Source organism: Merops nubicus, unplaced genomic scaffold (assembly GCF_000691845.1).
Source record: "Merops nubicus isolate BGI_N331 unplaced genomic scaffold, ASM69184v1 scaffold3709, whole genome shotgun sequence".
In the NCBI taxonomy this organism is placed as follows: domain Eukaryota; kingdom Metazoa; phylum Chordata; class Aves; order Coraciiformes; family Meropidae; genus Merops; species Merops nubicus.
The window spans coordinates 19493-36584 of NW_008632872.1; the positions used below are offsets into that span (position 1 = coordinate 19493).

The window sequence follows — 17092 nt, forward strand, 5'->3', positions numbered from 1 at the left end:
TTTCTAAAGGCTCTTAAATGGATAAATTTAAACAGATCTGATACCAAGGAGCTTGCAATAGCCTTTGCCCTCAGTACCAGGCTATTAGGGATACAGCCTCATCTTGGAAGGATTAGTGGAATAGTGACACTGGCTGCTGAGGAAAAACATTTGTAGGAACAAATCTAGTTGTTAGTGAAGTTGTTTGGAAATGCTGATCTCGTGCACAGGCTGATCACTTTGAACCAGGAATGCAGTGTTTCGATGGGAGAGAATTTTTATGCCAGACAATATCTAATGAAAAGAACTTGGTGTAATCATTTCTAGATCACAGTAAGATTTATCCTGTTCTTAAAGAATTGCTATTGGAAGTAAGTAGTTTATTACAGGCTCACCAGAACATAATGACTTGAAAACTGAATTTGTGTTTTCCTCTAGATATCACAGTCTTGACTTCATTGTACTTACAACTCTCACAGTACCGAGTATTCTCGAATTTGAGTTAAAAATACATTTTCTGTACATTGCTCTTCCATCACTGTGTTAAAGGTCTTACGAAAAGTGAACCAAGTGTCATATAAAGATACTTGCTAGGTAAGAATACAGTCTTTACTGTGCAATTATCTAATGCTGTGTATCTGTTACACAATTTCTAGCCAAATACTGGCTTTTTCCTTAGGGGAAAATAATCTGTGTAATGTGATGTCTTCTTTCTGAGAGTCTCATTTAAAAAATAATTTACTCCTTATTACAGAATCATGCTGAGGGCAAAAATGTTACATTAATGGATATTTGGAACATAGAAGGGTGAAAAATAGGAATATTTCTCTGCTTCCCTGAAAGTTATATTTTCAAGCAATTAGCTCTAGACTCCTATTTATTCTGAATGTCTATATGGACCATGTAAGGGCCTATTAAAACAGTTTTTCTCTATTGAATAATAAACTTCATATTCCGTAGTGGAAAAATGTATGTTTTGGAAACAGTCGACACACTATTATTAACATGGGAAAGTAAAATGGGAGTGTACTAACCTTGGAAGTCTTCAAAGCCTTAGAGTTGAGAGGTTTTTTTCTTCTGTTGTTGTTTACTAACTGTTTTGCTCCTGCCCCATGCAGGCAGCCTGTGTTACCTACTGGCATAGGTGACGGATGCCTTGCACATGGTTGTCATGCTTATTCCTTGAAGCAGAGATTTTTAAGTATGCACAGATGTTTCTACACCTTTTCAGTGAACTTCACTTAATTAGCGCTGAAGAAACTTAAACCAAACATATGACTGTCAGTGTGTATACTCTAAGTACTGTTCCTTAAGTAAGACTGATGAAGTTCAAAACATTAACTGAATAGTTTAGTTATTATTTTAAGTCTTTAAATAGGGAGAGATAAGACACATTTCATTAATAAAACTCACCAGTCAAGTAAACTTGCTCTGAGGGTTGCTTTAGACAGTCTTTGTAATACTGTGCAAATAGTAAAACCTCTATCTTCTCCCCCCCCTCACCTTGTTTCTACTATAGTACTTTAGAAACTGTTGCTAAAATGGTAATTGTGAATGAATAGATAAGGCTTTATAAAGTACTTTCACTGTGCTGCACTGATGAAAATTCTTTGCCAAAATTTTAAATTAGAGTTAATGGATATAGTAGGGGGCATGTTCTTCAATCAAACGTTAGCATCTTTAAAAATATAAATCATCGGAAAGCAATTAGTTCCACAGTTTGAAACTCAAGCAAAATGAGGTAAAGTTTTTGACTAAGTTCTGGTTGCATAGAAACAAAGCTACTGTTGGTAAATTTCTTAATATTTTCATTCAGTAAACACTGACCACCCGAAATGATCAGGCTGTACATTTTCATGAGGGGTTAGTCTAACTTTGACTTGCCACAATGGAACTTTTTAAAATTCTTTTAAAACTTTTTTATTTTTTTTCCCCTTCAGTGGGCTATTACCACCTTCCACAGTCAAGAGACTGTTTTGTGTAGCCTAAGCTCTATGCTTTCACTTAGATCTCAGTTTGAATATCCTGGAGCTACACAGCACAGAGCTGCTGCTGTGGTGGGTGGAGCTCTAACGAGTTCCAGTACAGTTGAAGCATGCTCGGAGCAGGAGCACATACTCAAGTTTGAGGACTTCAGTAGATTAAAGCACTGCTGTGACCTAGTTCTTTTGGTGGTGACCGTGTACTCTTAAGATGACTTGCCTAGTCACCTCATAACAGCTGAATGGAATTTTTCCCACAAAGTCACTTACAGAGGAAAATAATCTGGAAAAGATATGGATGGTCTTGTATTTAAAGAAACATGAAAGGCCTAGACATTCTGTGTGTTTTTTTTTTATTAGATTGTTTACATCTATATATAGCACTTCCAGTTATAAACTACATTGTCTCATCTTTACTGCAGAGATATTACAATTCCCTAGCTCACAAGAATATTTTAAGGATAAATTTAAAATGGATGTTATGTGTCGGCTATTAGGTCATAATGGATTTGCAAGTATTTCTGAGAAAATAATTTAAATGTGGTTAAGTAGTTGATACTACTTTTTCCCTGCCCTGTTCCACATTCTTTCCTTACTGTAGTTGGTAAAATGGCTGTTAGAAGGAGAGAAAAAAAAACAAGGAAAAAGGTAGTAATAAAAAAAAAAAAAGAAGCTAAGTATGCTGTCACTGTGCTGACACAATGTCATGATAAACTAATAAAAATCTGAGACATAAATACATATTCTTTGTCCTTAGGTAATTATTTTTTTCCCTTTCTTTTTGCCTGATGGATAACATGTCAGAGTTCAGAAATGGAAGGGTAATTCTGAGTGCAAAGGCTTAGGGTTTGCTGTTGTCCAGTAGTGATAGGTATAGCAGACACTCTGGGAAAAAGTTCTGCCTGTGATGTTAGAGAAAACACCCTTTAGCAATCCTGTTTCAGTGTCAGCATCCTTTGACAGTGGTTCAAATTCATACAGTCATTGGCCCTTCCTTTATGAAAAGTGTAGGGGTTTTACTTTGACACCTCACCCCCTTTTTTTTTAATTCTCCCTCCTCCAGACTCTGGGCAGTATGTTATTTCACTTCTGGTGTCTGAAACTCTGCAAGTTCCTCTTACGGACCATCAATACCTAAGCAGGTTACCAAACTATAATGTGGTCAGCATTATGGTTGTGCATCTGTTTGAAGGTGCTGGTTTTGGTCATCTTGAGGAAGCTGTGAGCTCTTGAGGACTTTGTTCGAAACTTGGAGCTGTTCAATAGATTTTGGTGTTCCCAAAGTGGTTGGATATCTACCCTGTGCACTCCGTCAGTTTGTGTTTGTGTAGCAAGAGACCTTGGCACAAGGACAAGGCACATCATCTTGCAGTATGTACAGAGAAACTTCAGAGACAGAGAAGTATCCTCAGATACAAAATGGATGCCAGACATCTCTGGGAGTTTCTCTTCTTGTCCCCGCACATGTGGTTCTTGAGACAAGCAAGTCTGTATTGAGGATGGTTCAGAGGACACAGCCTTTGGAGTCACCTTTGCCCTCTGCTGCCAGGTTGGGCTTGTGGTGATAATTGAATAGAGTTGTCCTATGCTCTAGTCTCAGGTACTCATCTGCTTACTTGCTTGCATCTCCCTGCTCATCTTGCTTCACCAGGCACTTCAGGGAGCAGGAATCTTTTGCTAATAGGACTAGCTGGTTTGGCTGGCCTGGGGGAGAAACTCATGTGGTGTTTGGAGTAAGCTGGATGAGAAAGAACAGAAAGGCTGCGTCTTTATATTTGAGAGAGCACAAATGCCGGGTCTCCAGTGGTGATTCTTGTTTCTGTCGTGCTCCTTTTCAAGTGATCCTTGTCTTGCAGAATACATGACCTGCTGTTAGTTCCTTTAGGCTGGGAGAAAGGCATCTGAGATTCATTCAGCCATTTCTCTTCCATGGTTTAGTACTTGTGCATACTTTAGGCTGTGCATACTTTGCTTTCGTTACAAGTGTGATCGTGTCACCTGCACTTCTAATGAATGTCTGGCTGATAAGCTTGTAGCAGAGACTGAAATAACTCAAGATTGTATTCTCTCTGACTTCATTTTCTGAATTTATGAAGTAATTTCTCTTACTGGCACAGGTTGGAAGATCCTAAACCAGTTCTGGTTTCTCAGAAATTAATCTCCAGTGGTCAGATATTTAACTTTTTGAACAATGATAACTTTCAGGCTGGAGTGTATTGCTTGGAGTTACTTGAGTGTATGTTGGGCAAATGTACTTCCTAATGAATATTCTTGTTTTCTGCAGTTCCTAAACAATTACCTTAGCTTTAAGAACAACAAATTACTTTCAGTCCCATATCAGTTCTGTGGAAACTTGCTTTGTATAGATGCAGTGAAGTATAAAAAGGGCTGGTCTTTTCTGTTCTTGTTCACCATTCCTCTGACACATGTTGCTGCCATTGGTGTCTTGGTTCAGGCTACAATATTTACCTCTGCCACTTGTAGTTGCAAGAATCCTTTTTAAAAATTATTTTTAATAAATACCTGGATGACCTAGAACTCTGCCAATAAATTTGTTTCTTGCTGGCTAGTTTCCAAATCCACTGTTGACATACTGACAGCTAACGCTGAGTTCTGTGAACAAGCAGGGTGAGGCACTTGGTTATCATCCTTTTGTAAGAGAAAGCACTGAGTCTTGTGATAGATGGCTGTCTTTGGGAACTACGTTACCTTTGCATGTCCTAGGTCCCAGCAGTGCTCTTACAGACTTCTTGAATAAATAGAAGAGAATAAAGATGTTGACTAGCTCCTGACTACAGTCAATTTTCAGCTTGGTAGTCTAGTTGGTGTTTGTCAGGTTCCTCGCTGCAGAAAAGGGGATACTGAACAATTGGGCTTTTGCCAAAGTGGAGGAATGCCTCCCTTCTTTGTCTCAAGACATTTCTGAATTCAGAGGAATCAAAAAAAAATAGCCAGAAAAAAAATGTTGGATAGGTCTTTCATAATCGCAGCTCATTTTGCAAGTATGAGAATGCTAAGATATCAACCCTGTTTTTTTTTCTTTTTTAAAATGAAGTTGTTCCAACTTTGGCTTATACCTTCTGGCTTACTTGTTTATTTACTGGGCAGTCTGTAACTTTGCAACTGCAGTAAAGCTTGTATAAAGTAGGCAATTAAAATAGAAACAAGTATTCTCAAAATGAAAATGAAAAAATAAAAAAAACCCTACAAATTGTGAGTATATGAATATCTGTTTCTGAGGCATGAGTGGCTGGTATTTTTCTGCAGTGTCTTCAGTTTGCTGCAGAACTGTCCTTCAGTACCATGTTAAGAAATGTCAAGATGGAAAGAAAAATTGAGAGCCTCATTTATATTTGTGCTCCAATTAGTAATTTGTTAGTTTGCTCTGACTAATACTATTTTTCTAGTGGTTAGTTGCTTTGAAGGAACTATGACAGTAGACATGAAGTAGTTCTTTAAATTACTGTCAGGATGATGTGTATGCTGTTGACTTCCAGCTACAGTTCCTCATAGCTGATAGTTGAGCTAGGTAGAGGATAGTGGGATCGGTGTACCCTAAGCTCATAAGTATATATCTCTTACATGTCTTTCTAGAAGGACAAAATGGTGATGAAGTGAGCTCCAAATTAATTTCATCGAGTTGTTTCAGAATCCTCCTTGAACCAATTAGCCGCTTTGTTGTCCTCCCCCAGCAGGGTTTGACACTAAGAGGAAGGGCTGAATGTTTGGAACACTTAAGAGCTGTTCTTGGCTACCTCCTCTCATCTAGGGCATTTGTGGCTCACAAGGCTTTTTCAGCCTTTGTGAGCCCAAGATACTGCAGAGCTGTGGAAATGGATCAGAGAATGCTATGCAGTAGTGAACTCGGACTGCTGAATCTCTGTCCTATAGAACCACAAATGATATTGTCTGTTTCAGAAAAGTCTTAAGCGGGGTGAAGTAACTCACCAACTTCTGCTATGCTTTCTGTACTTTTGTTTCAGATACAAAATTCAGAAGACCTGGTATTTCAGTGTTGTTTCCTGAATTTAGTTAAAATTTCTTATGCTTCTTGTTGCGGGAGACCATTGGACTTGCGGTCATCTTGAGAGGAGAAGGGGTGCTATGAATCTAGCTTTTCAGATAACTACCTACCCCATGATGCATGAAGTTCCTTGAGTTATTGTCAGTGAAGACCTGTAACCTGTTCTGTGATTCTTCTGTGTCACCAACTTACTTGCTTTAGAATAATGCAAGTGTGGTTCATGCCCATTTTGGCTTTATTCCTTTAAGGAGGCAAAAAGAGTGTGGGTAGTTCTCCTTGGTTAATAATAAAAGTGCACAAAGTATGTGTGTGCCTGCAGGTGGAGCCTGTGTTGACTGTGGCATGGAATTACTCTGGACTTAGACCCATAGCCAAGTTGTAGCCTGTACGTTGACTGTCGTAACTAATAGTGTGCACAAATCCTACTTGAACTTGGACGAAACGGTTTGGGGTTGAATTTGAACTAGTCTGTGTTTGTTGGAGGGAAAGTTCATGCACGTGGATAACATTTATGAGTAAGTTGAAGTGTGACAGACTGAGCAAACAGTGTTTAGGTTCAGTGATTCTTACTCTGTTAAGCAGTGTCCCAGGTGACTGGATATGAGGACAGAATGTTGGGTAAACTGGTTCATGAAAGGAAAAACGTTGCTGCTTACAGTGCCTGTTGCCTAAAGATTGCTTTTAAAAAAATTAATTACTTGTTTTTCTTTTTTTTAAGTATGTATAGAAAATATGATTCGACTAGAATAAAAGCAGAGGAAGAAGTCTTTTCAAGTAAGAGATGCTTAGAATGGTTCTATGAATATGCAGGTAAGGGTGAAATGCAAATTTTCTCATAACAATTTAATCTATATTGGAAAATAAAGTGGCATTAACTGAGCTTTTCCAAGACCAAATATAGAGGCACTTTTTTTGTAAGTCTTAAAGAAGCTTTTCTTGTGTTTTGTGTAGCATGAAGTTGAAGAGCTCAAGGGGGAATTTTGTCTTTGTCTTTATTCTAAAAAAGAAATACAGAAAGTGTGTAACAAAATATTTTGGAACGTGTGTACTTTGCTCATCAAATCTATAGTTAAAGCTGTACTTCTGTCCAAAACGTTGTTACCTCTGGCTTTAGAAGTTGTCATCTGCCATGTTAGTGCTGAATAGTACAGAATTATGCTTTGGGAGAAGGTTGTCTTTAATTAGAGGGGGGAAAAAAAGAGAGAGAGAGGGAGTAACATCAGTTTTGTTCCAGCTGAATCTGGTGTGTCTGGTTTTAAGCAAAGAAGTAAATAAAGTATCTTGTACTAGTCTATATAGTTTTCCATTACAGGGTACAGGGAAGATAGAGTGAGTTATTAATGCTTGCCCATGTGTATGAGAACTTTCTTTAGGCATTATCTCTAGGATTGTTAACATGGTCTGTGGTCACAAAAGGTGATCCTTCAATAATGAAGTTGGTTATTGTAGTAATTTCTTTTTACACATGGTTTTATGAAGGGGAGAACTTGTAAGTAGGGGAAGAAAAGATCTCTTGATTGTAAAGACCAAAAGGAAATGAAATAGTTGATTAATGAAGACAATAAGGTCATCTTGCAGTTTCCTCATGCTGTCTTGGATAATGCTGCTCAGAAATTGTTCTACTTCTTATGCATCATGAAGAGTAGCTTCATTTGACATAACAAAACTTTTTTTTTTGTTCTAATAAAATTATATAAACTGAATTAAATACTCTAAGATCTCACTTGTCTGTGGCAGTCGGTAAGAGGAGATTCAGGCAAATTCAAGCCAAATTTAACCTGTTAGATTCTGTGCCTTTCTGACTGGCTTGATCTATGTTTTCTGCTCTAGCATCAGGGATAACATTTTTGTCAAGACTTTCATGGAAAGAAGGGATTAAAGGAAAGCTTTCTAGCTGCATAAGAAAGAACTTCTGGGTTTCCACTGGAGGCATACACCAAGATAAACCAGAGAAAAGTGGAGAGTACGATCTGTTTACAGTATTGAGTAACATTCTAAAAAAATTAAAAATAATAATCTTTTGTGTTCCTGCTTCCTAAGTCTTTTCCTTTATATACCGGAGGATGCTGTGGTTGTTGGGTTATTTTTTCTAGTATGTCTTTTTTCTAGAGTCTTTTTAAAGACTGTTGTGTACACTCAGAACTGTGAGAGGATGTTGTGAGAAGATGGGAAAAGATATAATTAAACATTGTTATTTCTAGAATAGTAGATCACCCAATAAGAAAACATAGGCTGATCTTCCCTTTATAAAACCTCCTTTTCGTGCTCATGTGATTTTTATATTGGATGAAAGTAAGCATTTCAGCCTCTGTGTTTTTCTCAAATGAGCCCTTTTAAACCTGAGTAAAATAATTCTAGCAAAACAGTCCAGATACTTAAAATATACTTAAAAAAAAAATTGCACAGTACACTTCTTAATGCCTATATAATTTTCTCAGAGTACTGTAGAAATTACAAATATCTGGATTTAACAGCACGTTTTAATAATTCTGCATTTTAATACCATCCGTATATTATTTTTTCTTATGATGGCAAAGAACTGTAATTCATGTCTTCCCCCTGCAATTACTAAAATTCAGATAACGTGTGGCTACGGTATAGCAATATGAATAAACAGGAGGAAAAGATTTTTATTGATAACATTGTATGAAGTTCGATAACATAAAGTAGTACATGAGACAATAAGGAATGGGATTCTGGGAATGGTAATGTCTTGGGTGTTGTACAGCTATACAAGATACTTCTGTGTGATTTGATCTTATGATACCAACAGAGATTCAAGCCAAGAAATGAGTTTCAGTAACCATTGTCCGCTCATTTAACTGTGGTGATATTATGTGCATGTTCTGCTAGTTTTACCTGCATTCTTAAAGATCTTACTAATTTGCTCTTCCAAGATAAACTCAGTAAATGGGTAGAATAAAGGATATTGTCAGGAATTAATAATTGTTTTATGTTTTTTCTATCTCTGTTTCCAAAGGCAAGATAAAGATTTAAGTGTATCCAACTCAGATAGTAAGTGTGAAAGTATTTATTGCCAGTTAAAACAAGGCAAAAAAAGGTGTATGGAAGTTCAGGTTTTACTGCATGGTTGCATTTCTCTCGTGACGTTAAGTTCATATTTTCACAGATAAGTAAAATACATTTTGTTTGCAGGCACTGATGACATTGTAGGGCCAGAAGGTATGGAGAAATTTTGTGAAGACATTGGAGTTGAACCAGAAAATGTAAGTTTGCAGTTCATTCAAAAGATGCCTCATCTGTTGTGATGTACATGAGCCAGCTTCATATGTCTTACTTTTCCATCAGGGAAAACAAACAAAAACAAACAAACAAAAACCCACCAAAACAAACAACAAAAAAGGAAGAAATATAGACCAAAGAGGTTTATATATGCATTTGGAAATAACTTTTAAACTCCTGTCAGCCTGTAAAAATTCAGTGTCTTTGCTGCCACCCTTTCACTTTTCCCACCCTCTAAAAAGAGATTTAAAAAAACCAAAGCTGATGGCTGTTTTTCCTGAAACAATGAGACCACACTGGAGATTCAATATAGCAAGTAGAAAACTACAAAGTAATATTTTCCTTGAGTTTTCTAGGAGAGAAAGGGTCTCAAATGTGGGCAATATTAGCACTCCCATCACACCATTTCAGACAAAAATAAGGATTATATACAATTACATACATATATTTTTTTATGTATATATAGAATTTAAAAAACCCCAAACTTAAAACCAATAGCTGTGGATTTTACAGGCTTTTTCCTAGTGCCTAGTTTTTGCTTTTTAAATTTGTGCTAGTCCCCAGTTTCTGCAGGGTTCAAAAAGCATCATCTCTAAGTAAAATGAGAATTGTGGTTTTGAAAGATTTACTGGAAATACAAGATGTTTTGTGTTATTGTTAGTTCACCCAGCTGTACTTAACATCTACTTGAATTCTACTGCATGTTCAGACCTGCAAAATTAGGTAGGCTGAGGGTACCCTGGCGTAGCTGGATTCAGGTGGGAACGTTATTAGCTTTAGAATAATCCGATTTCACAAAGCTCCTGCCACTGATGTTCATCTAGATGAGAGTTTAACCAGTGTCAATTGTAACTTGTCATCAAATTGGTGCTTAAATGTTGTAATTTTTCTGGGAAATATTTTCTGTAGCCTCTGCACCAACTCATCTTCCTCATTGCACTGCCTGCTAGATGATTGGTCACGCTCCCTTGAAGTAAGGTGGCTACTGGTAACATGGGTGGATATTCACTGTACCTTTGCACTGTTACCTTCTTTGGATTGTGTACAGGTTTGTCACTTTTGGGTTTAAAACTTCTAAGGAGTGTAGCAAAGGTATGAACATACCATTTTTAGAAGTAGAGTCTTTGTAGCCTACTAAACAATAGTGACTTGAAAAATGTGTGGATCTTTTTAGTTCTTTTCAGTCTTTTTTTTTTTTTTCCCCCTTTTTAAAACAGGTAGTTATGCTTGTACTAGCATGGAAGTTGGATGCACAAAATATGGGCTACTTTACGTTACAAGAATGGTTGAAAGGAATGACATCACTACAGTAAGTACTTTGAAAAACCTTTTAAAATTTGTTATAGTAAACATACTTTTAGAAAATACACTTTGACATTTTGACTTACAACACCTAAAGCAGAGAGCTCTGCTGTGGAATAGAAGCCTTATATTTTTGGTCCTTTTTATAGTCATGTCGCCACTTGAAATTTGACAGCTGCACGTTTAAATATAGTTGGATTAAAATGTCTGCAGTCTCAAGAAAACAGAAATGTCGTGAAGTTTGACATTGTTTCTGTCCCCAAGGCCATCTATCTTTGTCACTGGATTGGACCAATCTGTTAGTTATTGGTATATTGCTAGAGCATGTGTAGTTCAAAATGCTTAATACACACCCGTTCTGTGACTCTGCATTGTCATGCTCTAAGAGTTGCTTCCTCCAGTTGAGAGCTTACCTGCAAGGCATATTTAACATAAATGTAGTTGAATAATCATGTTTCATAAAGAGTTGAAGAAAGAGCTGTGTTTTGATTTGTATTCCAGAAGAGGATCACTAAAAATGTGTAGGAAGTTCTATAGTTTGAGCAGAACTACAGAAGTATCGTTTCACTGCTGTGGCTTGCTGGTTGTTTGCCATGCACAGACAAACTCTTAGTTTAATCTGTTGGAGAGTGTGTTTTCTACAAAGCTGAATTTTTATCTGAGTACCGGTGTAAGAATTCACTCTTATCTAACTCTGTCTCATGCTGTGGGTTTAATCAAGGCATTTTATGCAGAGAAACTCATAAACATGCCTTTGTGCAGAGTTATATATTCTGAAGAGATTGATGGGGATGCAAGTTAGAGATTCTTCTCTAAAACATCAGATATCTGTATAAGTGCACAGACTCTAAATTCACTTTGTGCTTTTCTTGTAGATGTGATACTACAGAAAAATTGAGAAATTCTCTGGATTACTTGAGATCTTTATTAAATGAGCCTACCAATTTTAAACTTATTTATAGATATGCATTTGACTTTGCACGGGTAAGTACTGTGGAAGACCAGCATCTGAAATGAAAACTTTACTTACATAGTAATAATTGAAACACTGTATACTCGAGTGGTATCTTACTAGAAACTTAAGATTGCTTCTATAAAAATGGAACTCACTGTTCCTGTCCTGAAAAGGTATCTGCAAAATGCCAGAACTGGAAAAGAAAAATATATAGGATGTTTGGTGTTCAGTGGTTTAGTATTTTGATATATTTTGTTACTTCTCTGCTTCAAGCTGTTTTGTGACTTCAAGGAAATAATTTAGTCTATATTCTGTTGTTTATTAGAGCTTTGCCACTTGCTTCCACTGGCTTTCTTATTACTCTGGTTTCTCTGCTTACTACTTGAAATTTGTGAACTGAAACATATTTGAACAGGAAGGCACTTCAGGTGTTTCTGCAGGTGGTAAAAATAACACGTTAAAAGCTGGATATGATAAATAGAAATACTGTTTCAGAAGACTGTTGGAAGGTCGTTAGTGATATTCTCAGTATGTATTACACAATATCCTGATACCTGTCTTCCCACTATGAAATATTTGATAAAATTGTACCTGGTATTTGTACCCATAATATGCATAAGACTATTCCTACTTAAGGTTCTTTCATTGCTCCCTTTATTTTTCTGAATTTTTTGACATGGAATTTGGACAGTGTAAAACACTGAAATTTCATCAGTGTTTATCAGTATATTCTTTCCACTGTATCCAAGAAAGAGAGAGGAAGTATTTGGAATGTATGTTAAGTTGGAGCACCTGTCATGGCAGAAGTGCCCTTAAGCAGTCGGAGGTGGGCATAAGGGACTTATTTGAACAACTTGTTCCAAAGAGCAGTCAGAGAAGAAGAATGTAGAGACTTAACAAGGTAAGGCATGGAATAACAGCATGGCCAAAATGAAGGCAACAGAGCCCAATTTCATCAACACTTGTGTGTGGGAAGAATTCATAGCATAAACAGAATGGAAAATAAGATGTATTCTACAGCAGTATGATTTCTACTTGAAGGTGTTTGGAACAGAGGCATAAATGGACTTTGGAAAGAGGATTCGTTTTTAGAACTAACTTAATTTGGCAATAAGTGGAAGAATTGTATCATGTTAATGCAAAAATGCCTTTGCAAATTTGTTTGTCAACTTTATGACTAATTGAAAAGCTTTGCTCATCCTGGAATTTACTTTTTTTTCCTTCAGATCAGATTGAGTGAAGTCCCATTTGGATTTAGTGACCAGAATGTAAAACAGCTGTCTGAGGTTTTCAGAGTGCTGGCCTCCCCCCTTTCCATCCAAACTAAATCTGCATTAAATTCTATCTACACAATTTTAGACTAGAGGTGTACTCTATATGAAGTGGGTTTCAGGAAGAGAGAATAACCTTGTGGCTGAGGCATTCAGTTGCTGCCTGAGAACTGGGATCTTTCTCAACCACATCCTTTCTATGTGATAGAAGACAATTCAGTTATGTTTTGAGCTTGTCTTTTTTTTAATAAAGATGTAGTTGTATGTGTTACAGAATATAAATTTTTACAGATGAGGCATAGGGCTTAATTCCCTTTGTCTTTGGTAGCTGTCTTGCACTGTTCTGTTAGGCACTCCCTGTATCCTGGTTATCCCTATATCCCTCTTTTTTTTTTTTTTCCCCCAATTTAAACTTTGCAGTTAGAAATCATGAGTACTTCAAGAGAGATCAAGGCCTACAGTATCTAAAATGGAACTTTTCTTTTATGTGATTTCATTAATTTCTGAATTTGTAAATTAGTGCTACAACCAAGGCATAAAAGGGTAGAATTTTTACATCCTAGCTCACTGATATTTAATTTTGAGACAACAAATGCAGACTGATAAGCTACTTAAAATAACAAAATAGAATCTCACATATACACATTACTTTTGAGATGTGCAGAAGCTGCATCTCAAATATATTAGCTTTCACACTGATCAGATGTGATGAATCTCCTGGGTGCAGATGATGCTGCTTTTTCTTAGCAAAACCAAGAAAATCCCTCCCTAAGCCTTAATTTACTGCTGCTATGTTGATCTAAAACTGGGACAGCTCTGAGAGGAGTCTCCATATGTTAGTGTATTACGTTCCCTCTGCTCATTTGATAATTAATTTAATCTGAATGCCAGGTAATCAGTAGAATAACAGAACAAAGAACCTCCTTGGCTCACTCTTGCCTAGTCAGTGTTACTTGATAGCTACTGAACTATCTACTGGCAGTTCATGTACTTGTAATAATACCACAGGAGCTGCGTGGAGCAATACTGTTTTAAGAGACACGTGGCATTGCAGAGGCATACATGCAAACATGGTATGAGCCTAATGGGCATTGCTTCCTAGAAAGGTCTGAAGTCCCAAGCAGGAGTGTGTGCCTCATCTGCCATAGCAATGGCAGTTTTTTGGGAAAGTCTACAGAAAGCATCATCTCTGAATAGCAAGCTATTAGCTATACAAAAGGAAATTTTAGTACGAAATTGTGTTTTATTAAAAAATGATGTGTGATACTACAATTTATTGTTTGTCTGTTAATTTACTTTATGTATGGATGAGCAGGCAGTGGGGGAAGTGAAAAATCCTGAAATGATTCACTTTTCTTCTTTTTGACCTCTTCTTTTTATGCAGGAAAAGGATCAGCGCAGCCTAGATATCAATACTGCCAAGTGTATGTTGGGCCTTCTTTTAGGAAAAACATGGTCCCTTTTTCCAGTATTTCACCAGTTTCTAGAGGTATGAATTTTGAAGCAGTATTACATTTTTTTAATCTGTCTTCTCTGATACTTAAGAAATAGAAAGAACAGCTAAGAATTTTTTGTTCTGCTTTAGAATATACTAACCCCCAAAGCAGCACTTGTAACTGGTTATCTTTCTTCTGTTCCTCTTCCCCAAATCTCTATGCTATTAATGTTTGTTTAATGCAGGATAAAGTGCAGAATGTCTTTGATTTGCTTTTGAGCTTTCATTTTACTGCTGCTTGTTTGCCCACTAAATGATATCTTAATCAGAAAAATTAATTTTTCAGCACTAGTTTGACTATTTAGTGGTTTCTTTAATCTTGTTTAGTCTTTGATGCCATACAGATTAAAATAATAATTCATCACAAGGTTTAAATTTTCTGTAAGAAAATCTGACTTTGAGGGAGTGGAAAATACATTTTGGTAACTTCTGTTTCTTGCCTTAAGCAGCAATCAAAATACAAAGTTATCAATAAGGACCAATGGTGTAACGTTCTTGAATTCAGCAGAACAATTAACCTCGACCTCAGTAACTACGATGAAGATGGAGCCTGTAAGTACTGCCTTATGTTGGTGTTCTGAAATAATTTATTTCTCTGTGGTTAATCATTCAGTGTCCTTTTACAAAATTTTGTAAAATAGAGTTATTTGATCTCTCTACAGGGCCAGTGTTGTTGGATGAGTTTGTGGAATGGTATAAAGGAAAACAGATGACATAGGAGTTTAAACTATGCACAGCCACTCAAGAGTCACTGTTACCACAGTTATGTCAACCATTAGCCATAAACTGCTATTTGTATCAAAGTGCATGCTGCTTTTCTTGCACTGCATCCCTTTTGCAGGGAACTTTCGATGTTTGCTATTTAACAAGCTAGCTATGCTTGCTGTGTAGCATTGTTCTCTTTGAAGGCTGCTTTGCATTTTGTATTTACACTACAAATTGGTGAACTTGCCAGCGTCTTCACTGTGATTATGTGTATATTGCTGTCTAAATTTTGTATATGTGTATAAAAAAAAAAGCTTCACCTAGGGATTATTTCTGCAGAACTGTATTGTAAAAATAACTTTGTGGCATATTTCTAGTCATCACTTCCATGTTTGTTGAAACTTTGGTTGTTTTGCTTTTTCTTTGGTCTCAAATGTAGCATTTCAGAAAACGAACAGACTGCTTGGACATAGTTATGCGAAGAACTATTGTCAATTGTAATGTTACTATTTGAGATGCCAATTTCTGAGGGGAGAAGACATGCTGTGACTTTCTTCACCAGAATTCGCCAAACTTGACCTATTGCTTAATAGGAATGAAACATTGATGTCTTAAAATATATATATATAAACACACACATATAAATATTAAAGCACTGTAACAGTTGTACATGCCACAGATGATTTCCATTTGAAGAAAAAAAGTACCGACTTTTTAATGTTAAAACTGCAGTAGTCATTACAGGTACAAATGAACAAATTAAAGTACCTTTTAAAAATGGGTTTTAGACTTCTGTAAATTGCCTTTGGCATACTCCTTTTAATTTTTTGTGTACCAAGAGTGTTTGATCTGTGTTGCGATCTAGTGAAATTCAAAGTTCTAGCTAAAACTAGTGGTTTGGGGAATAAGGTCTTCTCACCCCTAGCACCTAGATAATACAGATTTGAGGAGGTTAGTTTGTTTGCAACATTAGTCTTTCCCAGGGTCTCTAACTTTGTGTTTCTGAATAATTAAAAGTACAATACCAAGTAGTCAAAACGTTACCTTTTCTTTGATGCAGGGGATTGGAATTTCTTAGCAGAATGTCCATTGCAGGCAATGGGCACATTAAACACCAGCATTAAATGACAGTAGTTTTCAGTAGGGACCACTGCCTATTTCACTCATTTCTTTACCTGTATAGGACAGTCCCAGTGATTATTTTGGGGAAAAGGAGTGAATGGAATGATGTCTTAAGTTCTGTAATTTTGTCATGTTGTCTTTGCCTTACCCTTCTTTATTAAGAAAAATCAGTGTTGATTTTTATAAATATGTCCTTGTAGTATCTGGTGCTATTAAACTTTGATCCTTGAGGATTTATTAAAATGTTCCATACTGATTCATGGAGCATTTAGCAAAAAAGGACTGGGGATGTTGTGGAATGAAGATTAATGTTACTTTTCTGTAGAAGTATTTTACAAGATACTGACAGTTTTGATACTTCTCTAGAATGCAATCCGGGGGAGAGGAGGAAAGCATTTTAGGTTGAATGTGAAATTTTCAGCTGTATTGAAGGTTCTGTTCTGCCATCACTGAAGTCAAGAACAACTGTCTTTAACCTGAGTACTTTCAGGATTAAGCCTAGTTTAGCAAAAGCACGTAAGTTTGCTGCCATGGACCAGGGTGTTGTCATTGTGGTGCTACAGCTGGTCAGTTGTGTCTAAATCTGTCTGGTGGTGGTTTTTGTTTGTCAGACTGAGCTGCCAAAGACAAAACCTGTTTGTGTATATTTGTATATACATAAATATACAATATGTATGCATATACAAACTTTAGATTTTTGTGATGCTAAGGAGAAAATGCTACCTTTCCCCATGAAACAGTCATGTTCAGATTTCCATGACACTAAATAGTGCTCTTCAGAAAGGTAGTGAGGTAAAACATACGTAGTCATTGCTTTCTCATGTACTAATAAACAGAATCTTATTTCCGTGTTTGATGCCAGTTTGCACAAGAAGTTCAGTGGAGTGTGGTATTTAATGTTTACAATAAGCCTCTTACTAAAACACACGTTTTATTAAGACTTCTGATGTAAATGTGTATATTGCCATAGTATAACCATAAGGAAAAAGTAGTGGAGCTGCTGGTTTAGTTCTT

At 36.5% G+C, this 17092-nt stretch overlaps 1 protein-coding gene across 3 annotated transcripts in view; it reads left to right on the forward strand.

Moving 5' to 3' along the window:
* Positions 1-15738, forward strand: part of DCUN1D4 (DCN1, defective in cullin neddylation 1, domain containing 4) — a 26847-nt gene extending 11109 nt beyond the window's left edge. For 2 of the 3 annotated variants that reach the window (XM_008948021.1, XM_008948022.1), the window contains 7 exons: positions 6704-6795; positions 9142-9212; positions 10446-10537; positions 11406-11514; positions 14141-14245; positions 14701-14803; positions 14914-15738. In XM_008948021.1, coding sequence (XP_008946269.1) covers positions 6704-6795; positions 9142-9212; positions 10446-10537; positions 11406-11514; positions 14141-14245; positions 14701-14803; positions 14914-14969 — 628 coding nt within the window. In that variant the 3' untranslated portion in view covers positions 14970-15738. The remainder of the gene's footprint in view (positions 1-6703; positions 6796-9141; positions 9213-10445; positions 10538-11405; positions 11515-14140; positions 14246-14700; positions 14804-14913) is intronic. The other variant, XM_008948023.1, reaches the window with a different exon arrangement.
* Positions 15739-17092: the final 1354 nt, after the last annotated feature.